General features: G+C 53.7%; 1 protein-coding gene across 1 annotated transcript in view; it reads right to left on the bottom strand.

Moving 5' to 3' along the window:
- Positions 1-22,159, bottom strand: part of SRCAP (Snf2 related CREBBP activator protein) — a gene marked incomplete at its 5' end in the record, with an annotated part of 948,600 nt that extends 926,441 nt beyond the window's left edge. Inside the window, one exon of the mRNA XM_030210811.1 lies at positions 22,100-22,159. Within this exon, the coding sequence (XP_030066671.1) occupies positions 22,100-22,159 (60 nt within the window). The remainder of the gene's footprint in view (positions 1-22,099) is intronic.
- Between the last annotated feature and the right edge of the window lie 5 nt (positions 22,160-22,164).

The following is a 22,164-nucleotide window of genomic DNA, read 5'->3' as shown; positions in this document are numbered from 1 at the left end:
CACTCTCGGAAGATCTTGCGTACCACTCTGGAATGGAGCGACCACTCGTGCGGTTGCATGACTCTGCTCAGTCTGTCGGCCAGACTGTTGTTTACGCCTGCCAGGTACGTGGCTTGGAGGAGCATGCCAAACCGGCACGCCCAACGCCACATCCCGACGGCTTCCTGACACAGGGGGCGAGATCCGGTGCCCCCCTGCTTGTTGACGTAATACATTGCAACCTGATTGTCTGTCCGAATTTGGATAATTTGGTAGGACAGCCGATCTCTGAAAGCCTTCAGTGCGTTCCAGATCGCTCGGAGCTCCAGGAGGTTGATCTGCAGATCCTTTTCCTGGAGGGACCACAGACCCTGGGTGTGAAGCCCATCGACATGAGCTCCCCACCCCAGGCGAGATGCATCCGTCGTCAGCACTTTCGTGGGCTGCGGAATTTGGAATGGACGTCCCAGGGTCAAATTGGTCCGGATGGTCCACCAGAGCAGTGAAGTGCGGCAACTGGTGGAGAGGCGGATGACATCTTCTAGATTCCCGGTGGCTTGGAACCACTGGGAAGCTAGGGTCCATTGAGCAGATCTCATGTGAAGACGAGCCATGGGAGTCACATGAACTGTGGAGGCCATATGACCCAGAAGTCTCAACATCTGCCGAGCTGTGATCTGCTGAGACGCTCTGGTCTGCGAAGCTAGGGCCAGGAGATTGGTGGCCCTCGCTTTGGGAAGGTAGGCCTGAGCCGTCTGGGTATTCAGCAGCGCTCCTATGAATTCCAGAGACTGGGTTGGTTGGAGATGGGACTTTGGGTAATTTATCACAAACCCCAGCAGCTCCAGAAGTTGAATAGTGCACTGCATGGACCGGAGGGCTCCTGCCTCCGAGGTGTTCTTGACCAGCCAATCGTCGAGATATGGGAACACATGCACTCCCAGCTTGCGTAGATACGCCGCTACCACCACGAGGCACTTGGTAAACACTCGTGGGGCAGAGGCGAGCCCAAAGGGCAGCACACAATACTGAAAGTGCCGTGCGCCCAGGCGGAATCTGAGATACTGTCTGTGAGCTGGCAGTATCGGGATGTGAGTATATGCGTCCTTTAAATCCAGGGAACATAGCCAATCGTTTTTCTGAATCATTGGCAGAAGGGTGCCCAAGGAAAGCATCCTGAACTTTTCTTTGACCAGGAATTTGTTCAGGCCTCTCAGGTCTAGGATGGGACGCATCCCCCCTGTTTTCTTTTCCACAAGGAAGTACCTGGAATAGAATCCCTGCCCTTCCTGCCCGGGTGGTACGGGCTCGACCGCATTGGCGCTGAGAAGGGCGGAGAGTTCCTCTGCAAGTACCTGCTTGTGATGGGAGCTGAAAGACTGAGCTCCCGGAGGACAATTTGCAGGTAGGGAGGCCAAATTCAGGGCGTATCCGCACCGCACTATTTAGAGAACCCACTGGTCGGAGGTTATGAGAGGCCACCTTTGGTGAAAAAATTTTAACCTCCCTCCGACCGGCAGATCGTCCGGTACGGACACTTGTAGGGCGGCTATGTTCCCGTGGATCCAGTCAAAAGCCCGTCCCCGGCTTTTGCTGTGGAGGCGCAGGGGGCTGCTTAGGCGCACGCTGTTGACGAGAACGAGCGCGCTGGGGCTGTCCCTGTGCCTGACGAGGCCTTCGGGCCGGCTGGTTGTACCTACGCTTCGCAAAAGAATAGGGTGCAGCCTGCCGGGCCCGGGAAAAACGTCCACCTGTGGAGGTGGATGCTGAAGGCGCCCGGTGGGAGAGCTTGTCGAGAGCGGTTTCCCGCTGATGCAGTTGGTCCACCATCTGCTCGACCTTCTCACCAAAAATGTTATCCCCCCGGCAAGGGACGTCGGCCAGTCTCTGCTGGGTGCGGTTGTCCAGGTCAGAGGCACGCAGCCATGAGAGCCTGCGCATCACTATACCTTGGGCCGCAGCACGAGATGCCACGTCACAGGTGTCATAGATACCCCTGGACAGGAACTTTCTGCACGCCTTCAGCTGCCTGACCACCTCCTGATAAGGCCTGGACTGCTCCGGCGGGAGCTTCTCGACCAGGTCCGCCAGTTGTTGCACATAGGTCCGCATGTGGATGCTCATATAGAGCAGGTATGATTGGATGCGGGTCACGAGCATGGAGGATTGGTAGGCCTTCCTCACAAACGAGTCCAGAGTGCGAGACTCCCACCCCGGGGGCGCCGAGGCGGTATCCCTCGAACTCCGTGCCCTCTTGAGAGCAGAATCCACGACCGCCGAGTCGTGGGGCAATTGTGGCCGCATTAGCTCTGGGTCAGAGTGGATCCTGTACTGGGACTCTGCTTTCTTGGGAATGGTGGGGTTAGTTAAAGGTCGCACCCAGTTCCGAAGCAGCGTCTCCTTAAGGACATTGTGCAGCGGCACCGTGGAGGACTCTCTAGGTGGTGATGGATAGTCGAGGACCTCGAGCATCTCGGCCCTCGGCTCTTCCACAGAGACCACGGGAAAGGGAATGCTAATAGACATATCCCGCACAAAGGAGGCAAAGGAGAGACTCTCGGGGGGCGAGAGTTTCCTCTCCGGTGAAGGCGTGGGGTCCGAGGGAAGGCCCGTAGACTCCTCTGAGGAGAAATATCTAGGGTCCTCCTCTTCCCCCCACGAGTCCTCATCCTCGGTGTCGGACATAAGCTCATGTAGCTGAGTCCTGAACCGGGCCCGGCTCGACGTCGAGGCACCAGGGTCTCGGTGTCGTCGAGCGGCGGACTCCCGCGCCGGCGGGGACGGAGCTCCCTCCATCGACGTCGACTCCACCTGCGTGGCGGTCGAGACCGGCACCGCAAGCGGCGGCGGTGTCGACGGCCCCGGCACCGGGCTAGAGCTCGCCGGCGCCACAGTCATCGGCGCCGAGGGCGCAAGCACCCCCGGCGCCGGCACAGCCTGGCGCATCAGCCCTTCCAGAATCCCCGGAAGGATGGCTCTGAGGCACTCGTCCAGGCCCGCTGCCGGGAAAGGCGATGGGGCCGGTAGGGGTGTCGGTGCCCGAATCTGGTGGGAGCCAGGAGACGGCACCGAGGTGCCGGGACCCTGTTGCGTCGGCACCTCTATCACCGACGGGGACCTCTCCTCTCGATGGAGACGCTTCGGCGTCGACTCCTCTCCGATGTGCATCGAGGGCGACCGGTGACGGCGCTTCTTATCCTTCTTCCGATGCCCGTCACCGGGAGGCATGGAGGAGGAGGATGAGGATCCCCCTCGGTCTCGAGGAACCGGGTCAGACAGGGTTCGGTCCCGTGGGCCATGGGCTGAGGGAGTGACCGGGGCCGACTGCCCACGCGGCCTCTCACCTCTACCCTCACCGGAGGACCGGCGGGCCGACGGGACCTGTTCTCCTGGGGTCGATGCCATCGGTGCCGATGTCTCGGGCATCGATACCGGTACCAAAGGACCGGGCGTCGATACCGATGCCGTCGAGGTCGACGTCGAGGGGCCGGCGCAAGTTCCAAAAATACGGTCCCGTTGAACTTGCCTCGCAACCTGAGTCCGTTTCCGGAGACCGAGACACAGGGGACACGACTTGAAATTGTGCTCCGGCCCGAGGCACTGGAGGCACCAAGCGTGGGTGTCGGTCTGCGAGATGGGCCGGCCGCACCGACCACACTTTTTAAATCCACTCGGGACCTTCGAGGACATCGACGGAAAAATCGCGTCGGCGAAATTAAAGTCGTCGATGGTGGCGGAAATCACACCTCGAAAATGAAAAACGACCGTGCGGCCACCAGGCCGCAACGCGTCCCCGCTGGAAGCGAGGGAAAATGGGAGCGCGTGCTCCTTTTTTTTTTTTAAGAAAGGAAAAAGAGGAGCGCGCGGCAATTAAATAAATATAAAAGAAAAAAAGAGAAGTTCGCGTAAACGCGACGGTTTTTCCGGGGCTGAAACAGAGAGAGCGGCACAGGCACGACTCTCTCCAGGCGCGGAAAAAAAGGAACTGGCGGGAGCGGTCGCGCACGGGCGGGAAGACGGCCGCGCATGCGCGGTGGGCGTGCCCTGCATGCCGACCGTCCCGCGAAGCTTTTTTCCGGTTGGTGGGGGCTGCCGCGGACGTCACCCAGTCGTGAGAACAAGCAGCCTGCTTGTCCTCCGAGAACTGAATATATGTAAACCACTTTGAATGTAGATGCAAAAACCTCAGAAAGGCGGTATATTAAGTCCCATTTCCCTTTCCCTATTCTAGAACTTGTGGGATAGTTGTGTCCGTCAACCAGCAGATGGCAATGGAGAACCGAAAACTGAGCCAGGACATCTCTCTCCTGACATCCAGTTCAGCTGTTCAGTATTTACATAGACAAGCAGTAAAGTAAAACTTAGAACACACACAAAAAACTAAAACAACTGGCGAACTTAACACTAACTAGACGAGTAAACGTGTGTACCGTTATCTCCAGCTAACATTTAGAGAAGAGATATGCAGGAAGCACCATGCAAGGTGACAGTCATTTTTTTTAATTGATTAGTCATCCGCTTAAGACAAATTATGAAGATGAAGTTGTAGATAATTGACTCAGCTACAAATTCTCGCCTGAAAAATTGAGGATTTTTTTGGACAAACATCTTACTTCTGAACATCATGTCAAATTTCCAAGGTATTTAAGCTTTTGAGGAAGCTAAGATGAATTAGGACTTCCTTTGAAATGAATGTTTTTCAGCAAATTGTACAGACTAATGTTGAGACATCTGGCTTATATGTAACATGATATAAGTTGGCTGTAGTGTATCAATCTATCAAAGAATACAGTTACTCCAAAATACAGTGACTATTTAGATCTGCTAGGTTTGTAAATCTCGGTGAACCTGAAAGATATACTGGGTCAAACTTGACAAGAGTAGTAAATCACCTGGACACGATAGCATACATCCAAGGGTACTCAAAGAACTCAAGCATGAAATTGCTGATCCGCTGTCAGTAGTATGTAACCTGTCATTAAAATCGTCCGTACCACCTGAAGTTTGGAGGGTGGCCAACGTGACACCGATTTTTAAAAAGGGTTCCAGGGGTAATCCGGGAAATTACAGATAGCTAAGCCTGACATCAGTGCCAGGCAAGATAGTGGAAACTATTATAAAGAATAAAATTACAGAACACACAGACAAACATGGTTTAATAGGACAAAGTCAGCATGGGTTCAGCCGAGGGAAGTCTTGCCTCACCAATTTGCTTCATTTCTTTGAAGGCATGAATAAACATGTGGATAAAGGTGAGCCAGTTGATGTAGTGTATCTAGATCTTCAGAATGCTTTTGATAAAGTTCCTCATGAGAGATTCCGGAGAAAATTAAAGAGACATGGGATAGGAGGCAATGTTCTGGTGTGGATTAGGAATTGCCTCCTGGACAGAAAACAGAGGGGAGGGTAGGGTTAAATGGGCATGTCTCTCAATGGAGGAGGGTGGAGTGCCTTATGGATCTGTACTGAGACCAGTGCTGTTTAACGTATTTATAAATGATATGGAAATTGGATCAACGAGGGAGGTGATTAAATCTGAAGACAACACAAAAATATTCAAGGTTGTTAAAATACATGCAGATTGTGAAATATTGCAGGAAGATTTTATGAAATTGGAAGACTAGGCATCCAAACTGCAGACAAAATTAAATGTGAACAAATGCAAGGTGATGCACATTGAAAACAATAATCCGAATTATAGTTACTTGATGCCAGGGTCCACCTTGAGAGTCAGCAACCAAGAAAAAGATCTAGGTGTTATTGTAGATAATATGCTGAAATCTTCTGCTCAGTGTGCGGCAGTGGCAGACAAAAGAGCAAATAGGATGCTAGGAATTATTAGGAAAGGGATGGTGAATAAGACCAAAAATACTATAATGCCTCTTTATCACCCTATAGTACAACCGCATCTGGAGTATTGCGATCAATTCTGGTCACCGTATCTCAAAAGAGAGATAGCGGAATTAGAAAATGTTCAAAGAGCGACCAAAATGATAAAGGGGATGGAACTCCTCTCGTATGAGGAAAGGGAAATGGGGTTTGACATACCGTCTTTCTGTGTTTTTTGCAACTACATTCAAAGTGGTTTACAAGGTATATACAGGTACTTATTTGTACCTGCGGCAATGGATGGTTAAGTGACTTGCCCAGAGTCACAAGGAGCTGCAGTGGGAATTGAACCTAGTTCCCCAGGATCAAAGTCTGCTGCACTAACCACTAAGTTACTCCTCCACTCAGTTAATGAGGTTAGGGATTTTCAACTTGGAAAAGAGATGGATGAGGGGAGACATTATTGAGGTCTACAAAATCCCGAATGGTGTAGAACAAGAAGTGAATCTACTTTTTACTCATTCAAAAAGTACAAAGACTAGGGTACACTCAAGGAAGCTACACAGAAATACTTTTAAAACAAATAAGAGGAAATATATTTTCACTCAATGAATAGTTAAGCTGTGGAACTCTGTCCTGGAGGATGTGGTAACAGCAGTTAGCATATCTAGATTTAAAAAACATTCGGACAAGTTCCTGGAGGAAAAATCCATAGACAGACATGGGGAAGCAACTGCTTGCCCTGAGATTTGTAGCATGGAATGTTGCCATGATTTGGATTTCTGCCAGGTACTTGTGACCTGGCTTGGCCACCAATAGAAAGAGGACACTGGGCTACATGGACCACTGGTATGACCCAGTATGGCTATTCAGCGAATGCTACATACCTGTAGAGGGTATTCTCCGAGGACAGCAGGCTGATTGTTCTCACTGATGGGTGACGTCCACGGCAGCCCCTCCAATCGAAATCTTAACTAGCAAAGGCCTTTGCTAGCCCTCGCGCGCCGATGCGCACCGCGCATGCGCGGCCGTCTTCCCGCCCGAAACCGGCTTGTGCCGGCCAGTCTCATGTGTAGCAAGACAAAGACAAGGGAAGACACAACTCCAAAGGGGAGGCGGGTGGGTTTGTGAGAACTATCAGCCTGCTGTCCTCGGAGAATACCTTCTACAGGTATGTAGCATTCGCTTTCTCCGAGGACAAGCAGGCTGCTTGTTCTCACTGATGGGGTATCCCTAGCCCCCAGGCTCACTCAAAACAACAACCATGGTCAATTGGGCCTCGCAACGGCGAGGACATAACTGAGATTGACCTAAAAAATTTACCAACTAACTGAGAGTGTAGCCTGGAACAGAACAAACAGGGCCCTCGGGGGGTGGAGTTGGATCCTAAAGCCCAAACAGGTTCTGAAGAAATGACTGCGCGAACCGACTGTCGCGTCGGGTATCCTGCTGCAGGCAGTAATGAGATGTGAATGTGTGGACAGATGACCACGTCGCAGCTTTGCAAATTTCTTCAATAGAGGCTGACTTCAAGTGGGCTACCGACGCAGCCATGGCTCTAACATTATGAGCCGTGACATGACCCTCAAGAGCCAGCCCAGCCTGGGCGTAAGTGAAGGAAATGCAATCTGCTAGCCAATTGGATATGGTGCGTTTCCCCACAGCCACTCCCCTCCTATTGGGATCAAAAGAAACAAACAATTGGGCGGACTGTCTGTTGGGCTGTGTCCGCTCCAAATAGAAGGCCAATGCTCTCTTGCAGTCCAATGTGTGCAGCTGACGTTCAGCAGGGCAGGAATGAGGACGGGGAAAGAATGTTGGCAAGACAATTGACTGGTTCAGATGGAACTCCGACACGACCTTTGGCAAGAACTTAGGGTGAGTGCGGAGGACTACTCTGTTATGATGAAATTTGGTGTAAGGGGCCTGGGCTACCAAGGCCTGAAGCTCACTGACTCTACGAGCTGAAGTAACTGCCACCAAGAAAATGACCTTCCAGGTCAAGTACTTCAGATGGCAGGAATTCAGTGGCTCAAAAGGAGGTTTCATCAGCTGGGTGAGAACGACATTGAGATCCCATGACACTGTAGGAGGCTTGACAGGGGGCTGTGACAAAAGCAAACCTCTCATGAAGCGAACAACTAAAGGCTGTACTGAGATCGGCTTACCTTCCACACGGTAATGGTATGCACTGATTGCACTAAGGTGAACCCTTACAGAGTTGGTCTTGAGACCAGACTCAGACAAGTGCAGAAGGTATTCAAGCAGGGTCTGTGTAGGACAGGAGCAAGGATCTAGGGCCTTGCTGTCACACCAGACGGCAAACCTCCTCCACAGAAAGAAGTAACTCCTCTTAGTGGAATCTTTCCTGGAAGCAAGCAAGATACGGGAGACACCCTCTGACAGACCCAAAGAGGCAAAGTCTACGCTCTCAACATCCAGGCCGTGAGAGCCAGGGACCGGAGGTTGGGATGCAGAAGCGCCCCTGCGTCCTGCGTGATGAGGGTCGGAAAACACTCCAATCTCCACGGTTCTTCGGAGGACAACTCCAGAAGAAGAGGGAACCAGATCTGACGCGGCCAAAAAGGAGCAATCAGAATCATGGTGCCTCGGTCTTGCTTGAGTTTCAACAAAGTCTTCCCCACCAGAGGTATGGGAGGATAAGCATACAGCAGACCCTCCCCCCAATCCAGGAGGAAGGCATCCGATGCCAGCCTGCCATGAGCCTGAAGCCTGGAACAGAACTGAGGGACTTTGTGGTTGGCTCGAGATGCGAAGAGGTCTACCAAGGGGGTGCCCCACACCTGGAAGATCTGTCGCACTACACGGGAATTGAGCGACCACTCGTGAGGTTGCATAATCCTGCTCAACCTGTCGGCCAGACTGTTGTTTACGCCTGCCAGATATGTGGCTTGGAGCACCATGCAGTGACGGCGAGCCCAGAGCCACATGCTGACGGCTTCCTGACACAGGGGGCGAGATCCGGTGCCCCCCTGCTTGTTGACGTAGTACATGGCAACCTGGTTGTCTGTCTGAATTTGGATAATTTGGTGGGCCAGCCGATCTCTGAAAGCCTTCAGAGCGTTCCAGATCGCTCGTAACTCCAGAAGATTGATCTGTAGATTGCGTTCCTGGAGGGACCAGCTTCCTTGGGTGTGAAGCCCATCGACATGAGCTCCCCACCCCAGGAGAGACGCATCCGTGGTCAGCACTTTTTGTGGCTGAGGAATTTGGAAAGGACGTCCCAGAGTCAGATTGGACCAAATCGTCCACTAATACAGGGATTCGAGAAAACTCGTGGACAGGTGGATCACGTCTTCTAGATCCCCAGCAGCATGAAACCACTGGGAAGCTAGGGTCCATTGAGCAGATCTCATGTGAAGGCGGGCCATGGGAGTCACATGAACTGTGGAGGCCATGTGGCCCAGCAATCTCAACATCTGCCGAGCTGTGATCTGCTGGGACGCTCGTACCCGCGAGACGAGGGACAACAAGTTGTTGGCTCTCGCCTCTGGGAGATAGGCGCGAGCCGTCCGAGAATCCAGCAGAGCTCCTATGAATTCGAGTCTCTGCGCCGGGAGAAGATGGGACTTTGGGTAATTTATCACAAACCCCAGTAGCTCCAGGAGGCGAATAGTCATCTGCATGGACTGCAGGGCTCCTGCCTCGGACGTGTTCTTCACCAGCCAATCGTCGAGATATGGGAACACGTGCACCCCCAGCCTGCGAAGTGCTGCTGCTACTACAGCCAAGCACTTTGTGAACACCCTGGGCGCAGAGGCGAGCCCAAAGGGTAGCACACAGTACTGGAAGTGACGTGTGCCCAGCTGAAATCGCAGATACTGTCTGTGAGCTGGCAGTATCGGGATGTGTGTGTAGGCATCCTTCAAGTCCAGAGAGCATAGCCAATCGTTTTCCTGAATCATGGGAAGTAGGGTGCCCAGGGAAAGCATCCTGAACTTTTCTTTGACCAGATATTTGTTCAGGGCCCTTAGGTCTAGGATGGGACGCATCCCCCCTGTTTTCTTTTCCACAAGGAAGTACCTGGAATAGAATCCCAGCCCTTCTTGCCCGGATGGCACGGGCTCGACCGCATTGGCGCTGAGAAGGGCGGAGAGTTCCTCTGCAAGTACCTGCTTGTGCTGGAAGCTGTAAGACTGAGCTCCCGGTGGACAATTTGGAGGTTTTGAGGCCAAATTGAGGGTGTATCCTTGCCGGACTATTTGGAGAACCCACTGATCGGAGGTTATGAGAGGCCACCTTTGGTGAAAAGCTTTCAACCTCCCTCCGACTGGCAGGTCGCCCGGCACTGACACTTGGATGTCGGCTATGCTCTGCTGGAGCCAGTCAAAAGCTCGTCCCTTGCATTTGCTGGGGAGCCGAGGGGCCTTGCTGAGGCGCACGCTGCTGACGAGAGCGAGCGCGCTGGGGCTTAGCCTGGGCTGCAGGCTGTCGCGAAGGAGGATTGTACCTACGCTTACCAGAAGAGTAGGGAACAGTCTTCCTTCCCCAAAAAAATCTTCTACCTGTAGAGGTAGAGGCTGAAGGCTGCCGGCGGGAGAACTTGTCGAATGCGGTGTCCCGCTGGTGGAGCTGCTCTACCACCTGTTCGACTTTCTCTCCAAAAATGTTATCCGCACGGCAAGGCGAGTCCGCAATCCGCTGCTGGAGTCTATTCTCCAGGTCGGAGGCACGCAGCCATGAGAGCCTGCGCATCACCACACCTTGAGCAGCGGCCCTGGACGCAACATCAAAGGTGTCATACACCCCTCTGGCCAGGAATTTTCTGCATGCCTTCAGCTGCCTGACCACCTCCTGAAATGGCTTGGCTTGCTCAGAGGGGAGCGCATCAACCAAGCCCGCCAACTGCCGCACATTGTTCCGCATGTGTATGCTCGTGTAGAGCTGGTAAGACTGAATTTTGGCCACGAGCATAGAAGAATGGTAGGCCTTCCTCCCAAAGGAGTCTAAGGTTCTAGAGTCCTTGCCCGGGGGCGCCGAAGCATGCTCCCTAGAACTCTTAGCCTTCTTTAGGGCCAGATCCACAACTCCAGAATCATGAGGCAACTGAGTGCGCATCAGATCTGGGTCCCCATGGATCCGGTACTGGGACTCGATCTTCTTGGGGATGTGGGGATTAGTTAAAGGCTTGGTCCAGTTCGCAAGCAATGTCTTATTTAGGACATGGTGCAAGGGAACAGTGGACGCTTCCTTAGGTGGAGAAGGATAGTCCAGGAGCTCAAACATTTCAGCCCTGGGCTCGTCCTCCACAACCACCGGGAAGGGGATGGCCGTAGACATCTCCCGGACAAAGGAAGCAAAAGACAGACTCTCAGGAGGGGAAAGCTGTCTTTCAGGAGAGGGAGTGGGATCGGAAGGAAGACCCTCAGACTCCTCGTCAGAGAAATATCTGGGGTCTTCTTCCTCTTCCCACGAGGCCTCACCCTCGGTGTCAGACACAAGTTCACGGACCTGTGTCTGCAACCGTGCCCGACTCGACTCCGTGGAGCTACGTCCACGATGGGGGCGTCGAGAGGTAGACTCCCTCGCCCGCATCGGCGAAGCTCCCTCCGCCGACGTAGTCGGGGAGCCCTCCTGGGAGGCGACGGCAGCCGGTACCGCACGCGGCACCGACGCCGGAGACCTCACCTCGGGCGATGGGCCAGCCGGCGCCACGCTCGACGGTACCGGTGGCGCAATCACCGCCGGTACCGGAGGGGTAGGGCGCAGCAGCTCTCCCAGAATCTCTGGGAGAACGGCCCGGAGGCTCTCGTTCAGAGCGGCTGCAGAGAAAGGCATGGAGGTCGATGCAGGCGTCGACGTCAGAACCTGTTCCGGGCGTGGAGGCTGTTCCGGGCTGTCCATAGTGGAGCGCATCGACACCTCCTGAACAGAGGGTGAGCGGTCCTCTCGGCGCCGATGCCTGCTGGGTGCCGACTCCTTCGGCGACCCAGAGCTCTCGGTAACGACATGGGAAGGGGACCGGTGACGATGCTTCTTCGACTTCTTGGGACGAAGCATGTCACCGGAGCTTCCCGGTACCGACGAGGAGGACGTAGAATCCAGCCGTCGCTTCCTCGGGGCCGAGACCGAAGAAGGTCGGTCTCGGGGGGGCTGTACCGCAGGAGCCCTCAGGGTAGGGGGAGACCCACCCGAAGGCTCACCGCCACCAGCAGGGGAATGGACAGCCCTCACCTGCACTCCAGACGAAGCACCACCGTCCGACGACATCAGCAGACGAGGTCCCGGTACCACCGACGTCGATGCAGTTGTCCGATGTCTCGGCGCCGATGCAGAGGGCCGATGCCTCGATGCACTCGATGTACTGGCCGCCGAGGTTGAAGGTCTTGACGCTGAAGACACCGATGCACTCGATACCCCCGGTGCCGATGCCGACGAAGAGCCCGAGAACAAAATGTTCCACTGGGCTAACCTCGCTACCTGAGTCCGCCTTTGCAAAAGGGAACACAGACTACAGGCCTGAGGGCGGTGCCCAGCCCCCAGACACTGAAGACACGACGCGTGCCTGTCAGTGAGCGAGATTACCCGGGCGCACTGGTTGCACTTCTTGAAGCCGCTGGAAGGCTTCGATGTCATGGGCGGAAAAATCACGCCGGCGAAATCGAAAGACGAAATGGCGAAATTTGGCACAGAAAAAAGGGAAATTTCGACCGGGGCCTAAGTAAGGCCTACCCCGACGACGAAAGAAAACTTAACGGGGCGAAAAAAACTCGAAGAAGAGGAAGGAAAAACCAAACGTGGTTAATCCAAATAATTTCTGGAATTTCTCACAGAAAGTAGTCGAAAACGACACGCGAGGTCGACTTTTCGGGGCACGAACGGTAAAACACAACCGTACCGAGCGCGGAGAAAAGAAGACTGGCCGGCACAAGCCGGTTTCGGGCGGGAAGACGGCCGCGCATGCGCGGTGCGCATCGGCGCGCGAGGGCTAGCAAAGGCCTTTGCTAGTGAAGATTCCGATTGGAGGGGCTGCCGCGGACGTCACCCATCAGTGAGAACAAGCAGCCTGCTTGTCCTCGGAGAATTATGTTCTTATGACAATAAATTTGCTCTAAGGAGCTTATAGTAACTGGATGACGCCACGACACTGCCTTAGTATCTACTTTTGTGTTTACTGGAAATGGCGCCCAAATTCCACCTCTGTGTTTTAAACCAATCATCTTATTCACCAACCAATCCCTGGAGGACTTTCACATTAATGACCACCAATCTATTTCTAAATTCAGCCCTCCTGGGAACACAGTACTCAACTGAAAAATTCACCTTTCCTCTGAAGAGCTCAAAGGACTAAATGAAGGTTCCCATCTGGACACGGAGTACTAAAGGGAAGCCACAAGCAGCTCGCTCTCCACAAGAATCAAATGATATCCGAGTGAGCCATGAGAGATGTCTTCTATAGTCGGCCCCTTAAACAAGCCAAAGCCACAACCTGAACTCTTAGAGAACCTATCGCCAATCCTTTCTGAATACCTGCCTGAAAAAACACTAGGATTTGTGCAATATGAGCACGAGAAGGGAGAAAGTCCATGCTCGTAACACCAGCCCTCGAATGTCCTCCATACCCTTGCATATGCTATGGATGTGGTGGGAACAGGCAACTCCACGAGCAAGCACCTGCACCACAAAATGCACGTCCTGCTTTGCTGCCACATCCAGACTGTAATGCCGTACAAATGAGAGCTGAGAAGCCCAAGTAGCCACACGACAGATCTCTTGACGAGAAAAGACACCCGTTTCAGCCCACGAGGAGGAAATCGCTCTCGTAAAATGCGCTTTAACGCTTCAGGCGGAGACCGTCCTGAAAGCAGATATGCAGAAAAAATGACTTCCCTGAGCCAACGGGCTATAGTGGCCTTAGACGCTGGACACCCGCGCGAAGGACCTGCCAACAATAAAAAAAGGTGATCAAAAGTCCTGAAATCATTTGACATCTGAAGATACTGCAACAGGGCCCTGCGGACATCCAAAAGACCCAATTGCTCAAATAAATCTGAAAAGTCCTCCTTCGAGAAGGAAGGTAGAAAAATGGGCTGGTTCAGGTGAAACGCTGAAACCACCTTAGGCAGGAAGAAAGGCACTGTACATACCATTACCCTGGACTCCAAGAACTGCAGAAAAGGATCCCGACCGGAAAGTACCTGGAGCTCAGACACGCGTCTAGCCATTGTCATGGCCACCAAAAAGATTTGAGAGTCACATCCTTCTCAGAAGCTCGCCTAAGCGGCTCGAAAGGCGAATGCTGAAGAGCCTTCAACACCAACCCCAGGTTCCAGGCCGGACACGGCGACCGCACAAGGGGACGGAGCCAAAGCGCCCCTCTGTGAAATCGGACAATGTCCAGATGAGCAGCAAGGGACAAGCCAGAGACTTTCCCTCAGAAGCATGCCAACTCTGCCACTTGAACCCAAAGGGAATTGCAAGCCAGACCTTTATGTAAGCCGTCCTGCATAAAATCCAGGACCGATGAGACTGTAGCCTGCATGGGTGTGACCGCTTTAGAACAACACCACACCTCAAACTTGCGCCAGATCCGAGTATAAGGCAGGGACAGGGAACAAAACCAAGTATGCCTTCAAAAGTGGGCACCACCAGCCACAACACCCCCGCTCTACTGGCAAAGCACAGGGGCTACCCCAGGCAGAATTCCAGGAGCTGATCAAGCGACGTCCACACCTGCTGGGAGATAATAGAGGCGTGCCGACTTGACTATACAACAAAATCCCAATTTTTGGGATATTTTTGGGGGGCTTATAGTCGACTATATACAGTAAGCCTTTGCTAGATTCTAATAAATGTGGGTAATAGTAAAGCGGATGGGAATGTCAAATAGAACAAGGCTCTAAAGGTGTAATTTTGTGCCTGCTCTTTAGCTTTTGATGTTTGTTTATTGTTTGATCTTTCCTTTATCTCCATCGAATCTCCATGATGTGGGCTACAATTTTTTCATTGTTTCTTTGATTTATGTATGAAATTTTGTGGGGGGGGGGGGGGGGGGTTCCTTTACATATTGTGAACTTAGTTTACAAAATAAAAAGAAAAGGTTAGATATATTTTCAGTGGCATTACCCATATAAATGTTACCATCCAATGTACAACTTTTAAAACTACCCCTGGACCACACCAAACAATTCTCCTTTTTAAAAAACACAATCTGGCCAAAGTTATACGGTTATCTGGCCTGGAACAGGCTTCGACAGCAACTCCAGTAGTTGAAAATAAAGCCAGAACCAAGCAGATTTCTATTGTCTATGCCCTAAAAATGACAAGAACAGCTCAAGATCAAGTATGCATATGTTATCACATCATATACACTTGGAGTTAACCTGTTGAGCAGACTGGATGGACCATGCAGGCCTTTATCAGTCATCATCTAGTATGTCAAATATATTTTTAAAAAATAAAAACACTTATATGATTGGTTATGGAAATGACTGCATAAGTGCTTTTGAACGTTACTTTTTTTCATGTCAAAAAAGTGAATGATACATACCTGTAGCAGGTGTTCTCCGAGGACAGCAGGCTGATTGTTCTCACGACTGGGTGACGTCCGCGGCAGCCCCCACCAACCGGAAAAAAGCTTCGCGGGACGGTCGGCACGCAGGGCACGCCCACCGCGCATGCGCGGCCGTCTTCCCGCCCGTGCGCGACCGCTCACGCCAGTTGAATGACTAGCAAAAGATGAAACACACAACTCCAAAGGGGAGGAGGGAGGGTAGGTGAGAACAATCAGCCTGCTGTCCTCGGAGAACACCTGCTACAGGTATGTATCATTCACTTTCTCCGAGGACAAGCAGGCTGCTTGTTCTCACGACTGGGGTATCCCTAGCTCTCAGGCTCACTCAAAACAAGAACCCAGGTCAATTGAACCTCGCAACGGCGAGGGTACAACAGAAATTGACCTACGAAGAACAACTAACTGAGAGTGCAGCCTGACCAGAATAAATTCGGGTCCTGGAGGGTGGAGTTGGATTTACACCCCAAACAGATTCTGCAGCACCGACCGCCCGAACCGACTGTCGCGTCGGGTATCCTGCTGGAGGCAGTAATGAGATGTGAATGTGTGGACAGATGACCACGTCGCAGCCTTGCAGATCTCTTCAATAGTGGCTGACTTCAAGTGGGCCACCGACGCTGCCATGGCTCTGACACTATGAGCCGTGACATGACCCTCAAGAGTCAGCCCAGCCTGGGCGTAAGTGAAGGAAATGCAATCTGCTAGCCAATTGGAGATGGTGCGTTTCCCGACAGCGACCCCTAGCCTGTTAGGGTCGAAAGAAATAAACAATTGGGCGGACTGTCTGTTGGGCTGTGTCCGCTCCAAGTAGAAGGCCAATGCTCTCTTGCAGTCCAATGTGTGCAACTGACGTTCAGCAGGGCGGGTATGCGGTCTGGGAAAGAATGTTGGCAAGACAATTGACTGGTTAAGATGGAACTCCGACACCACCTTCGGCAGGAACTTTGGGTGGGTGCGGAGCACTACTCTGTTGTGATGAAATTTGGTATACGGAGCATGAGCTACCAGGGCTTGAAGCTCACTGACCCTACGAGCGGAAGTAACTGCCACCAAGAAAATGACCTTCCAGGTCAAGTACTTCAGATGGCAGGTATTCAGTGGCTCAAAAGGAGGTTTCATCAGCTGGGTGAGGACGACGTTGAGATCCCATGACACAGTAGGAGGCTTGATAGGGGGCTTAGACAAAAGCAAGCCTCTCATGAATCGAGCGACTAAAGGCTCTCCAGAGATGGCTTTACCTTCCACACGATAATGGTAAGCACTAATCGCACTAAGGTGATTCCTTACTGAGTTGGTCTTGAGGCCAGACTCTGATAAGTGCAGAAGGTATTCAAGCAGGTTCTGTGCAGGGCAAGAACGAGGTTCTAGGGCCTTGCTCTCACACCAAACGACAAACCTCCTCCACTTGAAAAAGTAACTCTTTTTAGTGGAATCCTTCCTAGAGGCAAGCAAGACCCGGGAGACACCCTCAGACAGACCCAACGCAGCGAAGTCTACGCCCTCAACATCCAGGCCGTGAGAGCCAGGGATTGAAGGCTGGGGTGCAGCAACGCTCCGTCGTTCTGCGAAATGAGAGTCGGAAAACACTCCAATCTCCACGGTTCTTCTGAGGACAACTCCAGAAGAAGAGGGAACCAGATCTGACGGGGCCAAAAGGGCGCTATCAGAATCATGGTGCCGCGGTCTTGCTTGAGCTTCAGTAAGGTCTTCCCCACCAAAGGTATGGGAGGATAAGCATACAGGAGGCCGGTCCCCCAATGAAGGAGAAAGGCATCTGACGCTAGCCTGCCGTGTGTCTGAAGTCTGGAACAGAACAGAGGCAGCTTGTGGTTGGTCTGAGAGGCGAAAAGATCCACCGAGGGGGTGCCCCACTCTCGGAAGATCTTGCGTACCACTCTGGAATGGAGCGACCACTCGTGCGGTTGCATGACTCTGCTCAGTCTGTCGGCCAGACTGTTGTTTACGCCTGCCAGGTACGTGGCTTGGAGGAGCATGCCAAACCGGCACGCCCAACGCCACATCCCGACGGCTTCCTGACACAGGGGGCGAGATCCGGTGCCCCCCTGCTTGTTGACGTAATACATTGCAACCTGATTGTCTGTCCGAATTTGGATAATTTGGTAGGACAGCCGATCTCTGAAAGCCTTCAGTGCGTTCCAGATCGCTCGGAGCTCCAGGAGGTTGATCTGCAGATCCTTTTCCTGGAGGGACCACAGAGCCTGGGTGTGAAGCCCATCGACATGAGCTCCCCACCCCAGGCGAGATGCATCCGTCGTCAGCACTTTCGTGGGCTGCGGAATTTGGAATGGACGTCCCAGGGTCAAATTGGTCCGGATGGTCCACCAGAGCAGTGAAGTGCGGCAACTGGTGGAGAGGTGGATGACATCTTCTAGATTCCCGGTGGCTTGAAACCACTGGGAAGCTAGGGTCCATTGAGCAGATCTCATGTGAAGACGAGCCATGGGAGTCACATGAACTGTGGAGGCCATATGACCCAGAAGTCTCAACATCTGCCGAGCTGTGATCTGCTGAGACGCTCTGGTCTGCGAAGCCAGGGCCAAGAGATTGGTGGCCCTCGCTTCGGGAAGGTAGGCCTGAGCCGTCTGGGTATTCAGCAGCGCTCCTATGAATTCCAGAGACTGAGTTGGCTGGAGATGGGACTTTGGGTAATTTATCACAAACCCCAGCAGCTCCAGAAGTTGAATAGTGCACTGCATGGACCGGAGGGCTCCTGCCTCCGAGGTGCTCTTGACCAGCCAATCGTCGAGATATGGGAACACGTGCACTCCCAGCTTGCGTAGATACGCCGCTACCACCACGAGGCACTTGGTAAACACTCGTGGGGCAGAGGCGAGCCCAAAGGGCAGCACACAATACTGAAAGTGCCGTGCGCCCAGGCGGAATCTGAGATACTGTCTGTGAGCTGGCAGTATCGGGATGTGAGTGTATGCGTCCTTCAAATCCAGGGAACATAGCCAATCGTTTTTCTGAATCATTGGCAGAAGGGTGCCCAAGGAAAGCATCCTGAACTTTTCTTTGACCAGGAATTTGTTCAGGCCTCTCAGGTCTAGGATGGGACGCATCCCCCCTGTTTTCTTTTCCACAAGGAAGTACCTGGAATAGAATCCCTGCCCTTCCTGCCCGGGTGGTACGGGCTCGACCGCATTGGCGCTGAGAAGGGCGGAGAGTTCCTCTGCAAGTACCTGCTTGTGATGGGAGCTGAAAGACTGAGCTCCCGGAGGACAATTTGGAGGCAGGGAGGCCAAATTCAGGGCGTATCCGCACCGCAGTATTTGGAGAACCCACTGGTCGGAGGTTACGAGAGGCCACCTTTGGTGAAAAAATTTTAACCTCCCTCCGACCGGCAGATCGTCCGGTACGGACACTTGTAGGGCGGCTATGTTCCCGTGGATCCAGTCAAAAGCCCGTCCCCGGCTTTTGCTGTGGAGGCGCAGGGGGCTGCTTAGGCGCACGCTGTTGACGAGAACGAGCGCGCTGGGGCTGTCTTTGTGCCTGACGAGGCCTTCGAGCCGGCTGGTTGTACCTACGCTTCGCGAAAGAATAGGGTGCAGCCTGCCGGGCCCGGGAAAAACGTCCACCTGTGGAGGTGGGTGCTGAAGGCGTCCGGTGGGAGAGCTTGTCGAGAGCGGTTTCCCGCTGATGCAGTTGGTCCACCATCTGCTCGACCTTCTCACCAAAAATGTTATCCCCCCGGCAAGGGACGTCGGCCAGTCTCTGCTGGGTGCGGTTGTCCAGGTCAGAGGCACGCAGCCATGAGAGCCTGCGCATCACTATCCCTTGGGCCGCAGCACGAGATGCCACGTCACAGGTGTCATATATACCCCTGGACAGGAACTTTCTGCACGCCTTCAGCTGCCTGACCACCTCCTGATAAGGCCTGGACTGCTCCGGCGGGAGCTTCTCGACCAGGTCCGCCAGTTGTTGCACATTGGTCCGCATATGAATGCTCATATAGAGCAGGTATGACTGGATGCGGGTCACGAGCATGGAGGATTGGTAGGCCTTCCTCCCAAACGAGTCCAGAGTGCGAGACTCCCGCCCCGGGGGCGCCAAGGCGGTATCCCTCGAACTCCGTGCCCTCTTGAGAGCAGAATCCACGACCGCCGAGTCATGGGGCAATTGTGGCCGCATTAGCTCTGGGTCAGAGTGGATCCTGTACTGGGACTCTGCTTTCTTGGGAATGGTGGGGTTAGTTAATGGTCGCACCCAGTTCCGAAGCAGCGTCTCCTTAAGGACATTGTGCAGCGGCACCGTGGAGGACTCTCTAGGTGGTGATGGATAGTCGAGGACCTCGAGCATCTCGGCCCTCGGCTCTTCCACAGAGACCACGGGAAAGGGAATGGTAATAGACATATCCCGCACAAAGGAGGCAAAGGAGAGACTCTCGGGAGGTGAGAGTTTCCTCTCCGGTGAAGGCGTGGGGTCCGAGGGAAGGCCCGTAGACTCCTCTGAGGAGAAATATCTAGGGTCCTCCTCTTCCCCCCACGAGTCCTCATCCTCGGTGTCGGACATAAGCTCATGTAGCTGAGTCCTGAACCGGGCCCGGCTCGACGTCGAGGCACCAGGGTCTCGGTGTCGTCGAGCGGTGGACTCCCGCGCCGGCGGGGACGGAGCTCCCTCCATCGACGTCGACGGGGACTCCACCTGCGTGGCGGTCGAGACCGGCACCGCAAGCGGCGGCGGTGTCGACGGCCCCGGCGCCGGGCTAGAGCTCGCCGGCGCCACAGTCATCAGCGCCGAGGGCGCAAGCACCCCCGGCGCCGGCACAGCCTGGCGCATCAGCCCTTCCAGGATCCCCGGAAGGATGGCTCTGAGGCACTCGTCCAGGCCCGCTGCCGAGAAAGGCGGTGGGGCCGGTAGGGGTGTCGGTGCCCGAATCTGGTGGGAGCCAGGAGACTGCACCGAGGTGCCGGGACCCTGTTGCGTCGGCACCTCTATCACCGACGGGGATCTCTCCTCTCGATGGAGACGCTTCGGCGTCGACTCCTCTCTGATGTGCATCGAGGGCGACCGGTGACGGCGCTTCTTATCCTTCTTCCGATGCCCGTCACCGGCGCCGGGAGGCATGGAGGAGGAGGATGACGATCCCCCTCGGTCTCGAGGAACCGGGTCAGACAGGGTTCGGTCCCGTGGGCCATGGGCTGAGGGAGTGACCGGGGCCGACTGCCCACGCGGCCTCTCACCTCTACCCTCACCGGAGGACCGGCGGGCCGACGGGACCTGTTCTCCTGGGGTCGATGCCATCGGTGCCGATGTCTCGGGCATCGATACCGGTACCGAAGGACCGGGCGTCGATACCGATGCCGTCGAGGTCGAGGTCGACGTCGAGGGGCCGGCGCAAGTTCCAAAAATACGGGCCCGTTGAACTTGCCTCGCAACCTGAGTCCGTTTCCGGAGACCGAGACACAGGGGACACGACTTGAAATTGTGCTCCGGCCCGAGGCACTGGAGGCACCAAGCGTGGGTGTCGGTCTGCGAGATGGGCCGGCCGCACCGACCACACTTTTTAAATCCACTCGGGACCTTCGAGGACATCGACGGAAAGATCGCGTCGGCGAAATTAAAGTCGTCGATGGTGGCGGAAATCACACCTCGAAAATGAAAAACGACCGTGCGGCCACCAGGCCGCAACGCAACGTCCCCGCTGGAAGCGAGGGAAAATGGGAGCGCGTGCTCCTTTTTTTTTTTTTTTTTTTTAAAGAAAAGAAAAGTGGAGCGCGCGGCAAGTAATTAAATAAAAAGAAATTAAAAGAGTTTCGCGTAAACGCGACGGTTTTTCCGGGGCTGAAACAGAGAGAGCGGCACAGGCACGACTCTCTCCAGGCGCGGAAAAAAAGGAACTGGCGGGAGCGGTCGCGCACGGGCGGGAAGACGGCCGCGCATGTGCGGTGGGCGTGCCCTGCGTGCCGACCGTCCCGCGAAGCTTTTTTCCGGTTAGTGGGGGCTGCCGCGGACGTCACCCAGTCGTGAGAACAAGCAGCCTGCTTGTCCTCGGAGAAAGTAGATTATTGCTGCAAGATAGTTAAAGCTGAACACCAGTAGTGCGGAAAGTACACTTTTTTACCTTGCAGAAAAATGCAAACTGAGGCAAACTGCATGCTGCAACTGTGCAGTAACTGCCTCACATGCCCAAAGGGGATTTTACAGGAAGTTCCTAAAACTAGAAAATAGTTCCAAGCAGTGATATCAGCCACTTGTGATATCACTGCTTGGAACTATTTTCTAGAGTGATGGGTGATGCAACGAACTTTAGGGTACCCTCTCTCTCTCTCTTTCCATAATCCATTTATCTGCCTGTTTTCTTCCTTCCTCTTTCCCCACCACTTCCTCTCCCAACAATGCCGCCTCTCACTGTCTCCTCTAAAGCAACACTCCCAGGCCAAGATTTGCAAGTTGCGGATTGAGCTTCCTTCAAGTCCACAATACAGTCTCCTACTTTTCCCAATACCATCTACTGGAAGGAGAACAACAATATCTTGATATGTGTCAATTTCAAGAAGCATATCCTTTTTAAAGTGGATGATGCTAAGAGGAGCACACAATATACTACAAAACTCAGGGGTTGTGAGAATTTTAGCAGTTCCCCACTGAGAAACTTTTCCACTGCAGTCACCAATTTTGCACTCATATTCAAGTAGCCTAAGGTTCAAACACAATAATTCACAGCAAAAGAGAAGGAGAACAAACATTGGCAGGGGCTACAAAATCTCACAGACCAGGGCTGGAGATACATACATGCTTGGCCTGTTCTACTATATCTGCTTGGCTCTTCTCCCACTTCTGCCCTTTGGAGCATGGTG

This window comes from Microcaecilia unicolor, chromosome 7, assembly GCF_901765095.1.
Source record: "Microcaecilia unicolor chromosome 7, aMicUni1.1, whole genome shotgun sequence".
NCBI classification, from domain to species: Eukaryota; Metazoa; Chordata; class Amphibia; order Gymnophiona; family Siphonopidae; genus Microcaecilia; species Microcaecilia unicolor.
This window is presented reverse-complemented; position numbering and strand designations above follow the sequence as displayed.